General features: G+C 45.7%; 1 protein-coding gene across 1 annotated transcript in view; it reads right to left on the bottom strand.

Annotated features, from left to right (window-relative positions):
• LOC310797372 (protein unc-13 homolog A-like) overlaps positions 1 to 20,010 on the bottom strand; it is a gene marked incomplete at both ends in the record, with an annotated part of 50,613 nt that overhangs the window by 15,453 nt on the left and 15,150 nt on the right. Inside the window, 12 exon segments of the mRNA XM_083659743.1 lie at positions 30 to 249; positions 396 to 470; positions 1,791 to 1,872; positions 2,751 to 2,794; positions 5,530 to 5,632; positions 5,937 to 7,019; positions 10,637 to 10,844; positions 13,896 to 13,925; positions 14,409 to 14,457; positions 14,861 to 14,931; positions 15,697 to 15,820; positions 16,350 to 16,467. Of these exon segments, the coding sequence (XP_083515869.1) occupies positions 30 to 249; positions 396 to 470; positions 1,791 to 1,872; positions 2,751 to 2,794; positions 5,530 to 5,632; positions 5,937 to 7,019; positions 10,637 to 10,844; positions 13,896 to 13,925; positions 14,409 to 14,457; positions 14,861 to 14,931; positions 15,697 to 15,820; positions 16,350 to 16,467 (2,207 nt within the window).

The following is a 20,010-nucleotide window of genomic DNA, read 5'->3' as shown; positions in this document are numbered from 1 at the left end:
CTAGCTACCAAAGCATCAGTGGTCCTTACTCTGCAGACAGTCGGCGTTCAGCAGGTCCTGGCACTTGTCGTGGCATTTGACCCCGCACTCGGAGCAGCGCATGCCCTGCCGGGCGATGCCCCACAGCAGGCCCTCACACTCGTAGCAGTAGGTCGGGGTGGTGGCCGTCCACACCTCAAAGTTGTGCGGTGTGGTGGAGGAGATGGGGTAGATCAGAGCCTGCAGGGTCTTTTTATACACATGGCACTTCTGCAAAGGACACGAAGCGTAACAGAGAAAATGTAAGTTTGATAACAATACAGCTGGGTTGTTTGCAGAATCTGACCTGAACCGTAAAAGAAGAAGAAGAAGAAGAAGATTATTATTATTATTATTATCGAGGTGAGGGAACCCACCAGCTCCTCGTTGCCGAGAGTGGTGGACGCCATGGCAGACGTGATTCCCGCCTTACGAGACTGGGTGACCAGAGACTGGGAACAAGAAGACAAGGTTGACATGGTTATGTTTGAATGTGGAGTTAAGTTTTAAGAGTTCAATTTTGCATTCGATTCCTATGAGGGATAAACAAGTACTACTTACCATAGCCTGATGTGGCCAGGCAGTGATGAGAACAGAAGAGAAAGGAAAGGGATGTTAGCATAGTTTTGGAATTCCAGAGAATGAGCAGAAAAAGGTGTGTGTGTGTGCGTGCGCACGTGTGTGTGCGTGTGTGTGTGTGTGTGTGTGTGTGTGGGTGAGACACACATGGCTCATTGGTAGCTCATCTATATCTGTGATTACAGTAGTACTAAAAGAGTGGCTCAGTGCAGATCAATGCCTCTGATCACATGTGTGATGTCATGTGACACATGATGACAAGTCGTTTCATGAAGCTCTTCTCTCTTCCACTTGATTGTTTTTGTTATTTTATATTCTTCAAGTTCAAGATCAAGTTGCCTTTATTGTCATTGTTAAAAACAACGAAACAGCGAAGCAGCTCCCTGAGTCACGTAGTGCAAAATAGCACAAGAGGTAGAATAGAGTGTTGTGAGAATAAATAAGAAAAGAAGGGGGATGCTGGTGAGTTTGATTTAGCAGCCTGGCTGCTCTGTTCAGCATTGTGGTAGTCCTCCTCACTGGATAGAGCTCTCTTCTTCCTGAGGGCAGGAGGTCAAACAGGTGACGAGCTGGATGTGATGATGAGTCTCTGATAATGCTGTGAGATCAGCGCAGGCAGCGAGAGGTGGAGAACACAACTGCCAAAATGACTGACCCATTCATAATTTCTCTTGCCTTCTGTGTGTGTGTGTGTGTGTGTGTGTGAGAGAGAGAGAGAGAGAGAGAGAGAGAGAGAGGCATGGTATGCCTTGACCTCTAGAAAAAAGCAGTGTAATCGATTACACTCCCCAACGCTGCTGGTATGCAAGCACTGTAATTTGTGGGCAAATCGGCCACATGAATCAGCTGGGGGAGAGGTGACAGGAAGTAACACAGCCACAGGTATACCAACATAGGCACATTCATTTTATCTTTTTGGCCTCCTGTCAGAAGATATGCTTAATTATAATACAAATAGGACTGTTTCCAAGTTTTGTAGGACGGGGAAAAAATCCCTATCAGGGACAGAGATGAGTCCCCAGAGACTTTAGTTGCAGAGAAACAAGTAATGTCAACGGCGATTCCAGGGCACACCACAAGAGGCGCGCATGTGTGTGTGCGTGTGTGTGTGTGTGTGTGTGCGTGTGTGTGTGTGTGTGTGTGTGTGTGTGTGTGTGTGTGTGTGTGTGTGTGTGTGTGTGCGTGTGTCTCACCAGATCTCTGACATCTATAGCGATGGTTTTCCTCTTGCGAAGGTCAGGCATGCTGTCAATACTGCAGAGTACTGATGCTAATCTAAATAAGAAAAGTAACAGCCATTGTATATTTAATCAATTAAAGTATTAGTCAATATTTTCCATTGGTTAAGTGATCCTATCATTGTCATTCTTTAGCTTAAGGTAATGTTTTCTTAGTATTGGGCCTATGTGACTCCCTCATTAATTAATTTTCTCCACACATTCTCATGCCTGAAAACAGCAGGTAGCACACCTGAGTATAACTGCCAGGTTTAGATCTTGCTACCGAAGCAGTTTTTCCAGTATGCAGCCTCAGTTCCACTTTGAGCTCTGCCACATCTACAAATGAGCTGCCAGTAAGCTCAGGGCACGGCGCTCACTGGCCAAATGCCATGAGCTGAATGAGGCCGTGGATCACAATAACATAACATGGAGGATTCCTGCACTAAACAAGGGCATGTTCAGTCTACAGCAGCAATTACAGGTTTCCACAAAGATTTAAGAACAATTTAATTTTGTACAAGTTCTGGAGGCATGTATTCTTGAGATAATTCAAGACATATTAGAAGACTGACGAAAAAGAGTCCGCACACTGTGTAGAGACTTACCCCCAGTAGATTTAAGGTATGAATAACGTTTCGGTGATGCGACCTTCATTCTGATGAAGGTTGATGAAGGCAACGTAAGTCTCTAGTCTACGCAGTGTGTGGACTCTAACCTTTTCGCCTTTTGCTGATCTGTCTGTCCTGCACCTGCAACCTGAGTGGATGTGCGTGCTCTACGTTTATTTGTTATTTTTATTATTATCATTTATTATTATTAGAAGACTGAACCATGTATCTCTACCTAGCATTATTTGCTGAGCGTGGCTTGACTAATATAGTGTATTGTATGTGATTATAACTGTATTATGTAAGAGAAAGTGCATAAACTCACCCCCCTTTACCAAACCATAGTGAGCTGGAAGTCTCTCCTCGAGCCTGAGAGAGAAAAGAAGGGAAGGAGAGAAGAAGTGAGACAAAAGGCAACTAAGTAACTAAGTAACTAAGTATGTAACAAACCATCTTATGTTTGGCCTGTACCATCTCTAGTCTTTATATACAGAGAGAGGAGAGACAGCCATTGGTCTCAACGTTACTTGTTTATAAAATTTCTTTATCAGGCTCTCCTACATCTAAAACCTCATCCCATCTATGTGTTAGTGCTTCACTGGTCTATAGTGACCTGGGTCAGTAAAACCCCTCACTGAGAGTTAAGCCCCATCCCTGGGTCAGTAAAAACCCTCACTGAGAGTTAAACCCCATCCCTGGGTCAGTAAAAACCCCTCACTGAGAGTTAAACCCCATCCCTGGGTCAGTAAAAACCCTCACTGAGAGTTAAACCCCATCCCTGGGTCAGTAAAAACCCTCACTGAGAGTTAAACCCCATCCCTGGGTCAGTAAAAACCCTCACTGAGAGTTAAACCCCATCCCTGGGTCAGTAAAAACCCTCACTGAGAGTTAAACCCCATCCCTGGGTCTGTAAAAACCCTCACTGAGAGTTAAACCCCATCCCTGGGTCAGTATAAACCCTCACTGAGAGTTCAACCTCATCCCTGAGTCAGTATAAACCCTCACTGAGAGTTCAACCTCATCCCTGAGTCAGTATAAACCCTCACTGAGAGTTAAACCCCATCCCTGGGTCAGTATAAACCCTCACTGAGAGTTCAACCTCATCCCTGAGTCAGTAAAAACCCTCACTGAGAGTTAAACCCCATCCCTGGGTCAGTATAAACCCTCACTGAGAGTTCAACCTCATCCCTGAGTCAGTAAAAACCCTCACTGAGAGTTAAACCCCATCCCTGGGTCTGTAAAAACCCTCACTGAGAGTTAAACCCCATCCCTGAGTCAGTAAAACCCTCACTGAGAGTTAAACCCCATCCCTGGGTCAGTAAAAACCCTCACTGAGAGTTAAACCCCATCCCTGAGTCAGTAAAAACCCTCACTGAGAGTTAAGCCCCATCCCTGGGTCAGTAAAAACCCTCACTGAGAGTTAAACCCCATCACTGGGTCAGTAAAAACCCTCACTGAGAGTTAAACCCCATCACTGGGTCAGTAAAACCCCTCACTGAGAGTTAAACCCCATCCCTGGGTCAGTAAAAACCCTCACTGAGAGTTAAACCTCATCCCTGGGTCAGTAAAACCCCTCACTGAGAGTTAAACCCCATCCCTGGGTCAGTAAAAACCCTCACTGAGAGTTAAACCCCATCCCTGGGTCAGTAAAAACCCTCACTGAGAGTTAAACCCCATCCCTGGGTCAGTAAAACCCCTCACTGAGAGTTAAACCCCATCCCTGGGTCAGTAAAACCCCTCACTGAGAGTTAAGCCCCATCCCTGGGTCAGTAAAAACCCTCACTGAGAGTTAAGCCCCATCCCTGGGTCAGTAAAAACCCTCACTGAGAGTTAAGCCCCATCCCTGAGTCAGTAAAACCCTCACTGAGAGTTAAACCCCATCCCTGGGTCAGTAAAAACCCTCACTTAGAGTTATTGCTCAAACAAACTTGGGATGCCTCCCACATTTTATACTGCCGGGACTAAAAGCTGGGGCTGCCATAAATCTGCAAAGGCAGGTGATTCATAGGCAAACATAATTCTGAACTAAAGGGAAACCAGTTATCCTATATATTTTTTTACCGTAAATACTTTTTATTGTCAGCAGTTATTCTATCAATTTAAATCGTATTGATGCTGCTGTGGAAAGCATACCCCAGTTGAGCAACTACGCAACCGACTACTGTATGCAAACAATGCTGTAATGTGAGGTTTTAAGAATATGTTTAGAAAATCAGAAACGGTGTGGCTGAGAATCATACTGATATCACCGGATCAAACAGAAATTCAATCCAATTCTAGTGACAGATGAATGCACGGAGTTGCTTGTTTTCAGACAGCGAGCAGTCCAACCAGACATCTGCTGCATTTAATATCATTGGCCAACACTTCCTTCTTTCTCTTGAGCGACCTATCAGGTTGTACCTACCTGTCAGCATCCTCCAATCATGGGCGAGCAAAGTGCATGCGAGTGTCACTATGGCAATGACATGAAACTGGGGAGAAAACAAAGTGGGTCGGCACAAACAAACAAAAAAAGACAAAGGAAGGGAAGCCAAGTGTAGAAAACGTAACATGACATACATCAACATAAACATTTAAGCAAGTGAGTAATCCTGTGCACAACTGGATTCAAATGAAATGAATAGCAAAATAATATGTGAATAAAATATGCAAGCGAAACTAAACGTGTTCAACTAAATCAAGCAGTTATGTGGTAACAGCAGTCATGTAGCGCTTCACCCCAGACTAAAATCAAAAGTTTGCCATCTGTAAATTACTCAGTATTTTTCAGAAAACCTAAAAGTATCAATTATAGAATATGAAACACATGTCTGCACTGCGGTGTATAGCGAAATGCTCTATTAAAATAGAACTCAAGAACTTGTAATATCCGGTTCTTGCATAATAAATAATGCACTTTCCACATTCATATTTCAAAGACTTGGCAAAACACTTTTAGAGTCTCTGGAGCTCAGGTATTTAGATGACTGTTGTGGTACTAAGGCTTGCACTGAATGTGGCCTACCGGTCTGGGGCTCGGACTGGGCTGCTGTGGAAGACTGGACTGGACTTTGGACTGAGGGTGAGGTTCAGACCAGAGTCGGATCACCTCATGCTCTTACCTCCCGCAGCTGTGCTAGGACCTTGTTGTAGAGCCGTAGCCAGTTCTCCTTGGCTCTGACTGCTGGATCCACTGGCTCTTTGGGCTCCTCTATTACTGCAGGTCTACAAGGAGAGAATGAAAATAAAATAAATACATATATTTGATGCCACTTATGGCATCTCAAAATGCCTTAAGTGCATTAGGGGCAAGTCATGATGCATGGGATAGAGCAACATGGAAACATATTCTTTGTGTCTTTTTCATTATTATTATTATTATTATTATTATTATTATTATTATTATTATTATTATTATTATTATTATTATTATTATTATTATTATTATTATTATTATTATTATTTATTTTACTGTTGATTTAGTTCATTAATTTCCTTCCCTTTCAACCTTCCATTCATTTATTCCTACCTCTCAGGTGGCATCTCTGTTTCCTCTACAGGCGTCAGCGGTCGGCTCTCATCCATGCGCTCCTCCTCTTCCAGGGGAAAGTCCTCCTCTGGATGGGCAGGAGGTGTCCTAGCCTCCCTCGCCAACATCTGCTCCTCTTCTAGCCGAAAATCTTCCTCCAGCTGGAGAGCCTGGTCGTCCTGGGCAGCTGACGACTGCATGGTGGCAGGTCCGTTGGTCTGGGCCTGAGGTGGTACTGAGGCAGGGGTGGCTTGAGAGGGTGGTGGGCCCATGGTGGAGGTGGGCTGGGAGCCTGGCGGAGCCATGGCGGCTGGGTGGGATGGAGGCACAGCTGTGGAGGGGGCAGACTGAGCTTGTTGAGATGGGGCCGGGGGGTGAGGCTGGGCAGGTTGGGCAGTGGGAACAGAAGACAGGAAAGAGGAGGCAAAGCCCGTCACCGCAGCTGATAGAGGTTTAGCCATCGAGAAGAAGGAGGTGGCGGACGGCGCTGGCTGGGGCTGGGGCGGTTTCGGTGTTTGTGCGGTTGGTTGACCAGCAGGGGGCTGTGCTGCCGGGGCCATGCCAGGAGGATGAGCCTGGTTGGGGGCTTGGTTAGGGGGTTGGGTAGGGGGCTGCTGTTGGTGTAGAGAGGGCTGTTTCTCTAGAGGAGGTCTGGAGCTGGGCGCATCAAGAGTCGGGGGAGCCGTCGACGTCGGGGTGGGAGTGTACGGAGGCTCCATGTCCTCACTGAGGGTTCCCTCCAAATTGTACATATCCTCGTCATCATAAATCACCTCCTCGTCCTCATAGAGGGCCTCCTCCTCCCCCTCATACAGCCCTCCGTCATCCTCCTCGTACAGAGCCCCCTCCTCTCCTCCGTCCTTGCTGTAGCCCCCCTCGTCACTGTACGCCCCCTGCGTCCCCTCGTCCGGGTCCCAGTCCGGGGAGCCTTTGCTGTAGCTGACCGAGGAGTGGCAGGAGTGGTACGAGTCATTCTCGTCGTAAGGGTCCCTCTCTCCGTACTCACCTACGCCGTAGTCCTCCTCGCTCAGCTGACTGCTGCACCGACTCAACTCTGCAGACGACGCATAGCTGCCCGTGGGACTGGGGGGAGAGGAGGAAGAGGAGGAGGAGGAGGAGGAGGAGGAGGAGGAGGAGAGGAGAGGAGAGGAGAGGAGAGGAGAGGAGAGGAGAGAGTAAGATGCGAGACCTAGAGACACTGCATGAAATAGGCCACGCCCATCACGGGGGAAAGCTCTCCATTCACTTCCATACACCAGCATCATTTTCCTTGAATTAAACATAGCTAAAAGCTGTTGTGTGGTGGGCTGCGCAGACAGCAAATGTAAAAAATCGGCAATTAAAGTTTTTTTGTACTCCCGAGCAAAACAAGGAAGCCATTGAGAATTGGCGAGAAGAAAAATGTGGATCTAGCTGTCAAGGAAGTAAGTTGGAGTGTTCATCTTCCGTATATATGATCTTTGTGTGCAACACGCGACTATGCACGCAACATAGGAGAACGCCAGGATTGGGAGGGGGGGGTTTGTTTCCACCCCCCCCCGTTTTGGGCGTTTCTGAATGATGACGCACCCCGCAGTGTCTCTATGCCCAAAATGGGAGTATTAAACAGAGAGAGACAGGGTTTAGGAATGGAGACAGACATCACATTATTCACTCTAATGCTTATACTGTTGTGTAGGCACTAATGTACTAGAATCTAGATAGACACATGCATATATGTATAAGCGTCCTAATGTCACACATGCTGCTTAGAGAGCACTTTGTGAGAGGATGGTCTGCACATTTTGTATTCTACCGGACAGCCATCCCAAAAACCTTCTCTACATGTCTCGGGGTGGCCGCGCATTATGCTGATGGCTAATCGATGAGAGGCGATATGGGGATACAAGAGTAGCAGACAGGCGGGCAGAGAGAAATAGAGCAGAACAGAAAGGTGAGAGGCGTCCAGAAAGCTGACAAATGAAAAAAGAACGAGCATCAACAAAGGCAACAAACATGGGGGAAAGTATTTATACACTGTGATGAATGGGGCTATTAAAAACAGCATAGAGGGAGAGAAGGAAGGGAGGTGGAGGAGGAGGGGTGAGAGGGGAGCAGCAGATAGTGAAGACAGGAGGGGAGACAGAGAGACACACAAAAAGAAGGAGAGAAGCCAGGGTGGGATTGCAGTGTTGGGGGTAACTCATTACAAAAGTAACATATTACATGTAATATATTACTTTTAGCAGTAACTGAGTAATATAACTTATTACTTATAGGATTTCAGTAATATTATGCCAGTTACTTTATCAAGTAACTCAAGTTACAAATTGAGTATTTTTTTTTTAATCATAGCACATATTTAAATCATTTCCTAATCAAATTGTGTCTTTTTATGCAAATAACCACTATAGATGGCAATAACAAAGGAAAATAGAATTTTGGATAGTTTACACTGGCTTCAAGGCGGTTGAAATTATTTTTCGGGATGGTTCCGGGGCGGCGATGTCATTCTGCTACTGCTGTTATTACAGTGAAAGTAATGCAAAAGTAGTGTAATAAGTAACGAATTACTCTACACAGACAGTAATATTGTAAAGTAATGTATTACTTTCAAATGAAAGTAACTAACTAGTAATATTGTAGTATATTACATTTTGAAAGTAACTTGGCCAACACTGGGTGGGAGTGAATAGAGCGAGGGAGGGGAGGAGGAGATGGGGAAGAAGAAGAATGGTGGAGAGAGTGGCTTGGGGAGGCTGCCCTGTCCAATACACTCACAAGAGCAGCTCATCTTGTGTGCAGTATTGACCCTTAGATTGACCGCTGAATTATTCATAAAGCAAGAGGCATCGTTTTGTTTTCAGGCTGTGAGAAACATGTCAACAGAAACGGTAAACAACTCTGAAGGAGAAAAGACTCTCGCTTTCACACACACACACACAAACACACACACACACACACACACACACACACACACACACACAAACACACAAACACACACACAAACACAAACACAGAATGGCAGGATTTCATTGAGTATTTTCAGTCAGTAACTACTGAGCCAAACCGAACCACAATAGAGAGGCAAAGTGACCGCCTACTTCCTGCTTCAGCACTGTACCAGAGATTTTTTTCCGCCATTTATTTTCCCATACACATTTCGTAAAATGCGTATAAAAATAGTTTTACTTGTTCAAACCAAATTGTACTTATATATTTAGAAACAGGAGAGATCGCATAACATTTCACTGGGCCCAAAACGTCCGAGTGAAATGTTCTATGGTCTCTCCCGATTATAGCGTTAGCTGAACCGTTTGGTTCGACGAAGTACAACTATTTTATAAGCATTTTACGAAATGTCTGTGGGAAAATAAATGGCGGATGAAAATCTCTGGTACAGTGCTGAAGCAGGAAGTGACGTTCCACTTTGCCTCTCTATTCATACTATTCCCATGATGTCACATTGATTTCCTGCCAATATGGCGCTTTCCAATACACACAGCTCATTGGCGATTCTGTGATTTGATTGTAATCACCTGTTAATTGATTACAATCACCTGTTATTGTCCTACCAAGATGGCCATGTGATGATGTATACAGAATACTATGAAATGAAGCCTGCGTTAGTTCATTCAAGACATGATGTCATAGGCTACGCCCCAGCTGTACCAGCTGACAGCCTCTGTTTGGTTCACCGTTTAACCAATTCTCCAATCAGTCATTCTCACAACAAGGCGGTCCGTTTAAATATGGCAGCCTCTCACTCACTGATCTGTTCCCCACCTTGCTGATCGTTGCGGCTGCTGGCAAACACTTTGCCCCCTCCACCCCAGCCTCCACCTTTTAGATCAATGCTATCATGTATTGTAGCTCTGGAGTCTGCATGGCTCAAAAAATGAACATGTTTCCATGTCTTGCTTTTAGGCTCCCTCTTTTACTTCTATGGTTTAAATGTATCTGGAATATTTTATTCCCATGGGGGATTCTGCTTGCTCTCCCTGCTCGGCGTAGCATGCTGCTGAGCCGAGTTCAGGGAGAATTAAATTAATTAAATATTAAATTAAATATTAAATTAATTATAAGAGTGGAGTCTTCAATGCCAAACATAATTGTATGCATTGTATTCATAATACAATAAATGGTTAATTCTATGACTTGAGTGTTCTTGAATGAATATCCGTAACATTAAACACTTAACCCAGGAGCCATGGCGGGGAGGAAGAAACGGTCATTTCACGAAGAAAGATGACAACAGTGCTACTTGTAACGTCTGTAAAATTATCATTTAAATGAAGTAGGCTGCGTTGAGACATGGCCTTTTTTTTTGATGCGGGAAAATGCAGCCCGGAGCACTTTTTTGTGAGGAGAAAAAGGCAGATGACTGCAATGTGATCCGCCCCTGACATTTTGACAACACAGTGTCTTCTCAGAGTCATATACAGCATTGGAATGACAGTCTTTTTTAAGGGTTTAAATAGACTGTCAATCCAATGCTGTATTACTCTGAAGAGGACACTGTGTTTCGAAACGCCAGTGATTTGTGCACGAAATGAAGACTTTTTAAGATGATCCATGTCCAGTAGTCTCCTCTTTGATGCTCATACTAGCTCCTTTTCAAATTGAAGACCAATGTCATCAAATGTCCTTAATGCTCCACATCATGTTATGTCTTACGTTCAACATGAATCAGACAAGCTACGCTGAGGCTAAACACACACCTGCCCGCCCTCTGGTGGTGGTAGTCGGGGTCGTGGCTGTTGTTGGCCGTGCGGGGGTACGAGGAGCTCCTGGAGCTGCGGTGCTGAGGATACTGGTGGACAGAGGCGTTGGGCTGGGACGTGGTGTAGAAGGGCGGAGGGATGCTGTTACTGGTTTCACTGCGATAGTCACTGTCCCTGTCGTCCACAGCACTGTCCGGGTCCTCATCTAAACACACACACGTGCACGCACACACACACGCACACGCGCACGCACACACACACACACACACACACACACACACACACACACACACAGAAGGCAAGATAAATTATGAATCAGTCAGTCATTTTGTCAGTTCTGTCCATCTCATCTTGAGTGAAGCACAGGAGTTTGCATGAAGGCAGAACAGCGAGCACTGCAGAGAGTAATTAAGGCCGCTGGGAAAATCATCAGGGCTCTGCTACCTGCGCCGATCTCACAGCATTATCAGAGACTCATCACATAACACATAACTGTGTGTAATGGCATTCTATTTGACTGTGTTGACTACTTATCTTCTTCTTCTTCTTATTATTATTATTTTCTTATTTATTCTTAACACTCTATTCTACCTCTTATGGTATTTTGCACTACGTGACTCAGGGAGATGCTTCGCTGTTTCGTCATTTGACACAATAATCCGATAACTGGGAATAATCCGGTAACTGGCAATAATCTGATTGACACGTGCACGTACATGCACTTTAGTAAGTAGCGGGAACTCACCTCAAAGTCTGTGAGTGGACAATGAGGCTTGGGCCATGCAGTGAATAAAACTGATGATATTGAATTTGTCATAATCCAATAATGGCCTTTAATCTGATAAAAGCATAATGGGGTTTATGCTGTTTACATGACCACTTGAATAATCAAGTAACTCCAGAAATCCCATCATGATTGCTTTATTAGTGTGTAGTGCATGTAAACGCACTCAATGACAATAAAGACAATTGAACTTGAACAGTTTTTCTTAAAGGGACAGCTCACCCTAAAATCCAAAATACATATATTCCCTCTCTCACCTGCAGTGCTATTTATCCTTCTATATTGTTTTGTGTTAATTGCCTGAGTTTTGGAGATATCGGCCGCAGAGTTTCTGCCTTCTCTCCAATACAATGGAACTGGATGGCACTCGGCTTGTGATACTCAAAGTGCCAAAGAAATACATTTGATAAACTCAACAGAAATGTCTCTTTCCAGAAATCATGACCCAGTTACTCAAGATAATACACAGACCTCGTTATGAGCAGTTTCATGGAGGAACTATTTTCTTTTGACCGAACTACACCCGCTAGCTGCTAGCTAGTTCCTACACGAAACTGCAAAAGAAAATAGTTCCTACATGAAACTGCTCACAATTAAGTCTGTGCATTATCTTGAGTAACCGGGTCATGATTTCTGGAAAGAGACATTGCTGTTGAGTTTTTCAAATGTATTTTTTTGGTGCTTCGAGCACTACAACTACACTTCGGCAGCTAGTCTCTTTCTGTTCTTTGTTGTCATCTATGTGTGTCCGTCATCTTTTGTGCTCTGTGAAGCGGCCTTGGGTTCCTTGAAAGGTGCTATATAAATCCAAGCTATTATTATTATTATTATTATTACAAGCCAAGTGCCATCCAGTTCCATTGTATTCAAGAGAAGGCAGACATCTCTGCGGCCGATATCTCCAAAACTCAGGCAACTATCCCAAAACGATATAGATGGATAAATAGCACTACAGGTGAGAGGAAAAATATGTATTTTGGATTTTAGGGTGAGCTGTCCCTTTAAGAAAGTTGCATATCTCTATAAAATCACCAAAACATCAACCAGAAGCGAGAAGAGCTTCATGAAACGATCATCCTGATGGACAGTGATCAGAGGCATTGATCTGCACTACTAGGCCACTCGTTTAGTACTAACGCTAATCACAGATATAGACGAGCTGCCAACGAGCTGCTGTTGAACTGTTATCAGACACAACGGTCAGGTCATGCAGAGTGCAACCATGGAGCCATACATCATCAAACTGCTTCCCTCTCTCCTCATGGACATCCCACCATCACTGTTATATATCATCTATTCCTACATGCTAAGGAGATGCTTTATATCTTCTATGGGCGGCCATAGATCAGAGCTTAACGTCCCTGTGGGAAGTGATGAGAGAAGTTGAACAGGGCAGCAGAATCAGACACGAAGCCAAAGCAGCGTGTATGAATCTTTCATCATCATCAGCCGTCACCGTCTCTCGCGCCCTGACAAAGGCTGCTGCGGCACCGCTGCCTTACGCCTTCATCTGTCTGCGCTGGAAACACCGAATTAAAGGCAGCGAACTTTCAACCATGACCCCACATGACCCCCCACCTCGCTCTCTCTCTCTCTCTCTCTCTCTCTCTCTCTCTCTCCTGCTCTGTTTTTAACTCTAAATTAACAGATGAGAAGGATTACATCTCTGCAGTGGTGTGGGCGAGTCTGATAGATGCTTATATAAGAGCATCAGCTAATCACACAGAGGGAGAGAGAGAGGAGGGGGGGGGGTCCATTTTGTGTATATGCATATATGTATTTGTATATACTACACGTTTTTTTTCCAGCTTTATGTTTATTGACTAAAGTTTCTGCAAACACACCTTCCATTTCTGAAATGTTTCTTTTTTTTTTGTTCTTCCAATTTACCATACATTGCAATCTGTGTAGATTTCTTTGACTGCCCTGTCCTTTCCTCAACCCCATCAACCATCCATACTCGACTCTCTCAACATCCACTCTCCCAGCCAACTAGCCTGCACGCCATCCCCACCTCACCTCCGCATACCCAGAGTCGTGTATATAGAAGAGTCACGACATCTCCATTCACTCCAATGGACCGGTTTTTTACTCTCAAGAGTTCCAGGAAGTAAGGTCCTGGATTAAGCAGCACTGTCGAGTTGCAGCAAAATGGACAGTCTGTGTTGTACTTTGAAAGTTTGTTTTTTTAAGAATCAAATTGTACATTATCAGCTTTATTTTAGCATTCAAAAGTAGCGCGAGACCCCTTCCTGGCTGTTTGTCATTGACTAATGAGTCACGCATTTTGGTCCTCCGCTGACGCCACTCTCTCTCTAAATTGCTCTGATCACTTCTATCCATGGGACAGTACCAAGCAGAAACAGTGTGTTCGTAAAACCATTAGTTAATTAATTAACTAATGAGTTAATTAATTAATATGCCACACATTTGTATGAATATATGTATGTATGTTTGACAAATCACACTTACTTTGTTGCTCTCCCCACAGACTCCAGTTACCTGCAATGAAACAGGAGGTGGAGTATTGATTAATTGCAGCACTGGTTGGTTTCAACCCATGTCGAACATGCACTCATGCCATGAATGTTTCAAAGTTCCCAGATGGAGGAGCTTGTGTGTGAACGGAGACAAAACCACAGAGCGTACAGTAATGCTGCTGAGTCTCACAGTCTCTCCACCTGCCCCCCCAGAGAGCTGCTGGCTCAGCAGGCGCGGCAGACTGGGCCAATAGCAGCATCCTGCAGGAGCTCGCCTCCGGACATCTGATACTGTTATTGATCCAGTGTACAGCTATCAGCCCGCCCCCCCCCCCCCTCTCTCTCTCTCTCTCTGATACGCAGCAAACCATGTGCGGTTACACACACAATGCACACGCTGAGGCAAAGCAATCCAATTACATCTCAGCAGCTGAACACTTATTGCTCTTGTTCGGGAGCAGCTAACTAACGAGTGTTTTTCTACAAACACTGATTGGTTACTCACAGCACTGTGTCGCCGGTACAGGAAGGGGGCGTTCCTGTTCCTCCTGGTACTGGCGCGGAAAAAAGGAAGAGCACAAATCAATACAAATCATTTGTTGAAAAAGATGGTAAATAAATGCCAATGGCAGAGGGAGTTCTTGAGTTCTATGCTTATAGACGGTTTTCACGGAATTGTGTTGCTAGGGAAGCGTTTTGGAACCTAGATTATTTCCTGACAGTTATTGTACTAGCAAATACTGCAACAGGAAGTGAGCTGGGGGACATTTAGAATGTTTATGTTGTCGAGTTGAAACCGTCTATAAACAGCAGGTGATTTGGTTATGTGTGCAGCAGTTGGATTTCTTCTTGTGATGTGTAACATTTATTCTCCCAATAAATCATGCTGTCATGTCTCAACAGAAAAGTGGAGGAAATGCTAAAGCCATTAAATGAAAGTGCGTGACAGCAGCTTACATCTTGGTCCCTCATGGCGTTGAGTTGCTCCAGTTTTTTGGCCCAGTACCGTGCCTCATCCTCTGGGATATCTGCAAACAAGCCACACAAACTCAGCTGACAAACAGGCCCACCTGCACCACTTAAGACACTCTCAAGACACTTTGTCATTTGCCTTCACGTTCTGCCTAAAGTCCATCACTTCACATGACATCAAGGTGGGGTAAACCAATCCATAAAAAGTATTTTTTACTTCATGAGAAAAGGCAAAGAATCCGCACGCTGCTTATGTAAACTCAAAAAGGTACAATACAATAAATACACTGTATGTGTGTATGTATGTATGTATGTGTGTGTATGTATGTGTGTGTGTATATATATATATATATATATATATATATATATATATATATATATATATATATATATCATATATCACTGGAGCCAATCCCCTATAAATAGAGCTGGCCTATAAACTGAGGAGTCAGGTGTTCATTATTGACTAGGGGGAGGAGTCAGGTATTGGATATAGACTGGGGGAGGAGTCAGGTGTTCGATATTGACTGGGGGAAGGTCAGACAGTATGATAGTGATAGCTAATCAATGCTAAGGAGCACAGCTTGACTGCTGAGAAAGATAGGACACAAACTACCCCACACACACGCACATGACTGTTTGTTCATACGTCATTGCGTGCTGCGAGAAAACAAATTCACACATAATTCATTTGTAGCATCTCCTCATCTTGTCTGTCTATTGCTTCACCTCCTCCTCTGCTCCTCAGCCTATTGACATTTCCTGACTACGATGTGAATAAGCCTTTGTCATTTCCGAGCCGTGGATTTGTGCTCTCTCACCGAGGGGCAGTTCGAAGCGCGTGTCGAGCAGCACCAGGTGGAGCGTGGGCTCTTTGGTGCCACAGATCTCGTTATCAGTCATGATGACCTGGGAGTCCAGCGTCAGCCACTCCCCCGGGCCCTCCTGAGAACACACAGGCCATAATCACATGGGAACCCTTTGCTGTTGTACAGATAGATGAGCCCACTCAGTGCTGTCTGTGTATAACTGGGAACAATTGTGTTTTGGCTATAGAGAGGCAAAGTGACCGGCCGCCTACTTCCTGCTTCAGCACTGTACCAGAGATTTTCCTCCGCCATTTATTTTCCCATAGACATTTCAGAAAATGCTTATAAAAATAGTTTTACTTGTTCAAACCAAATGGTTCAGATATATTTCAACATTTCACTCAGACCAAAACATAAAACAATTGTGGATTTAAAGACAATATTTTTTCAATGTAGGTTTTTTTTTTTTTGGTCCGAGTGAAATGTTATGCGATCTAAATATAGCTGAACCGTTTGATTTGACCAAGTAAAACTATTTTTATAAGCATTTTACGAAATGTCTATGGGAAAATAAATGGCGGATAAAAATCTCTGGTACAATGCTGAAGCAGGAAGTAGGCGGTCACTTTGCCTCTCTATTTCTCAATGAGTGGTCAGTGGCAGACCTCATTTGACTGTCGGATGCTGCGGAGGGGTATCCACACGGTGCCCACCATCGTGTCCCAGATTAACCCTTTGTTCCACACCTCTACGGTCAGACCCAGGTCCAAGCGGTTAATCTCACTGGAGAGAGAGAGAGAGAGAGAGAGAGAGAGAGACAGACAGAGAGAGAGAGACCTATGTGAAACAATACAAGGATAAAGTGCACTTGGGAAGTTAGGATGGGGGGTGTGAAAAGGGGAGAGGTGGGGGAGATGAGAGTAAGGTTGATAAAGAGCAAGAGATTAAAAAAGCCCCCCCCCCCCCCCCCCCCCCCCAAAAAAAAAACACTTAAGCAGCTCAAGTGGAGAGATGAGGGGATGACAAGAAAGGACAGAGGTAGAAGAAGGAGGTGGTAGTTGAAATATTGTGCATAGAAGGTCCACCAGGGGACCGACTTGAAGCAGTCAAGGAATAATGGCATGAAGATACAAAAAACAAAAAAGATTTCTAAAGATTAATACTGTAATACACGGAGACACACGCACGCACGCACACACACACACACGCGCACGTACACACACACACGCACGCATGCACGCACATACACACACACACACACACACATGCACACACGTCACACACACACACATGGTGCACAGTAATTACTTGTGAGCTTCATTGTGACAAATAGAAAACATGTCTCTGGGGGAGAGAAGAACCTAAGAGAGAATCTAACACAGCACTTACAAGACAGCAGGGAGCTGTGCAGAAAGAGAGGGAGAGACAGAGAGAAGCAGAGAGAGAGAGAGAGACACAGAGAGAGAGAGAGAAGCAGAGAGAGACAGAGAGAGAGAGAGAGAGACAGAGAGAGAGAGAGAGAGACAGAGAGAAGCAGAGAGAGACAGAGAGAGCGAGAGACAAAGAGAAGCAGAGAGAGAGAGACACAGAGAGAAGCAGAGAGAGAGAGAGAGAGACAGAGAGAAGCAGAGAGAGAGAGAGAGACACAGAGAGACGCAGAGCGAGAGAGAGAGAGAGAGAGACAGCGAGAGAGAGACAGAGAGACGCAGAGAGAGAGAGAGAGAGAGAGAGAGAGAGACCGAGAGGGTGGCAGCAGGGTCTGAGAGGGACAGCTGGGTATTGCATGTACGTGAGCAAGAAAGAGAGGGCGAGGAAAAGAGTGTGATCAAGAGAGTGGGGGAGGGAGGGAGGAGGGAGGGAGGGGGGAGAGAGGGAGGGAGGGAGGAGGGAGGGAGGGAGGGAGAGAGAGAGGGAGGGAGGGCGAGAGGGAGGGAGGGAGGGGATTGTGTATCACTGGCCTGGAGGGAGAAAGTGGGAAGTTTAATTAAGAGACGGGGGTATATGTACGGCTGTATTTCCCGTCTCAGTGGTGACTCGTTTGAAGAGAAGAGGCAGTGTGATTCATGGCAGTGACTGAGGGGGCACAGTGCTTTATACAGGCGCTTTGAGGGAGGCCATGTTTGTGAGGACCTCCACGCACACAGCCCGTCATTATATAACACAGCTTCTCCGGTGCAACACAATGCTCTCTACGCCTCCAAACCTCCGGATCATACACGTAGACAGGGTGCTGCTCTATGCCTCCAAACCTCCGGATCATACACATAGACAGGACCCTGCTCTACGCCTCCAAACCTCCGGATCATACACATAGACAGGAGCCTGCTCTATGCCTCCAAACCTCCGGATCATACACATAGACAGGACCCTGCAGCTCTACGCCTCCAAACCTCCGGATCATACACATAGACAGGACCCTGCAGCTCTACGCCTCCAAACCTCCAGATCATACACATACAGGACCCTGCAGCTCTACGCCTCCAAACCTCCGGATCATACACATAGACAGGACCCTGCTCTATACCTCCAAACCTCCGGATCATACACATAGACAGGACCCTGCAGCTCTACGCCTCCAAACCTCCGGATCATACACATAGACAGGACCCTGCAGCTCTATGCCTCCAAACCTCCGGATCATACACATAGACAGGACCCTGCTCTATACCTCCAAACCTCCGGATCATACACATAGACAGGACCCTGCTCTATACCTCCAAACCTCCGGATCATACACATAGACAGGACCCTGCTCTACGCCTCCAAACCTCCAGATCATACACATAGACAGGACCCTGCAGCTCTATGCCTCCAAACCTCCGGATCATACACATAGACAGGACCCTGCTCTATACCTCCAAACCTCCGGATCATACACATAGACAGGACCCTGCTCTATACCTCCAAACCTCCGGATCATACACATAGACAGGACCCTGCTCCACGCCTCAAAACCTCCGGATCATACACATAGACAGGACCCTGCTCTACGCCTCCAAACCTCCAGATCATACACATAGACAGGACCCTGCAGCTCTATGCCTCCAAACCTCCGGATCATACACATAGACAGGACCCGGCTCTATACCTCCAAACCTCCGGATCATACACATAGACAGGACCCTGCTCTATACCTCCAAACCTCCGGATCATACACATAGACAGGACCCTGCTCTATACCTCCAAACCTCCGGATCATACACATAGACAGGACCCTGCTCTATGCCTCCAAACCTCCGGATCATACACATAGACAGGACCCTGCTCTATACCTCAAAACCTCCGGATCATACACATAGACAGGACCCGGCTCTACGCCTCCAAACCTCCGGATCATACACATAGACAGGACCCTGTTCTACGCCTCCAAACCTCTGGATCATACACATAGATAGGACCCTGCTCTATGCCTCCAAACCTCTGGATCATACACATAGACATGACCCTGCTCTATGCCTCCAAACCTCCGGATCATATACATAGACAGGACCCTGTTCTACGCCTCCAAACCTCTGGATCATACACATAGACAGGACCCTGTTCTACGCCTCCAAACCTCTGGATCATACACATAGACATGACCCTGCTCTATGCCTCCAAACCTCCAGATCATACACATAGACAGGATGCTGCTCTACGCCTCCAAACCTCCGGATCATACACATAGACAGGACCCTGCTCTATGCCTCCAAACCTCCGGATCATACACATAGACAGGACCCTGCTCTATACCTCCAAACCTCCAGATCATACACATAGACATGACCCTGCTCTATGCCTCCAAACCTCCAGATCATACACATAGACAGGACCCTGCTCTATGCCTCCAAACCTCCAGATCATACACATAGACAGGACCCTGCTCTATGCCTCCAAACCTCCGGATCATACACATAGACATGACCCAGCTCTATGCCTCCAAACCTCCGGATCATACACATAGACATGACCCAGCTCTATGCCTCCAAACCTCCGGATCATACACATAGACATGACCCTGCTCTATACCTCCAAACCTCTGGATCATACACATAGACATGACCCTGCTCTATGCCTCCAAACCTCTGGATCATACACATAGACATGACCCTGCTCTACGCCTCCAAACCTCCGGATCATACACTTAAGCCGTTTTCCCACATGCGCTTTGTACCGCTAAATGACCGGAACATGGTCTAATGCCTGCATGTGTGAAAGTTGTCGTGCCGGTATAAGCGCGACCCCGTCATCGCGGACATTTCACCAGTTTCGAGCCAGTCAGAAGAGCGGTATGCGCGATAACCGCCACAAGTATAGAACGGGTCCAGTCATTTCCCGCGACACCGG

The sequence above is a fragment of the Poromitra crassiceps genome (genome assembly GCF_964638095.1).
Source record: "Poromitra crassiceps genome assembly, chromosome: 23".
Classification (NCBI taxonomy): Eukaryota; Metazoa; Chordata; class Actinopteri; order Beryciformes; family Melamphaidae; genus Poromitra; species Poromitra crassiceps.
Note: the sequence above shows the minus strand (reverse complement) of the source record. Positions and strands in the feature narration are given on the sequence as shown.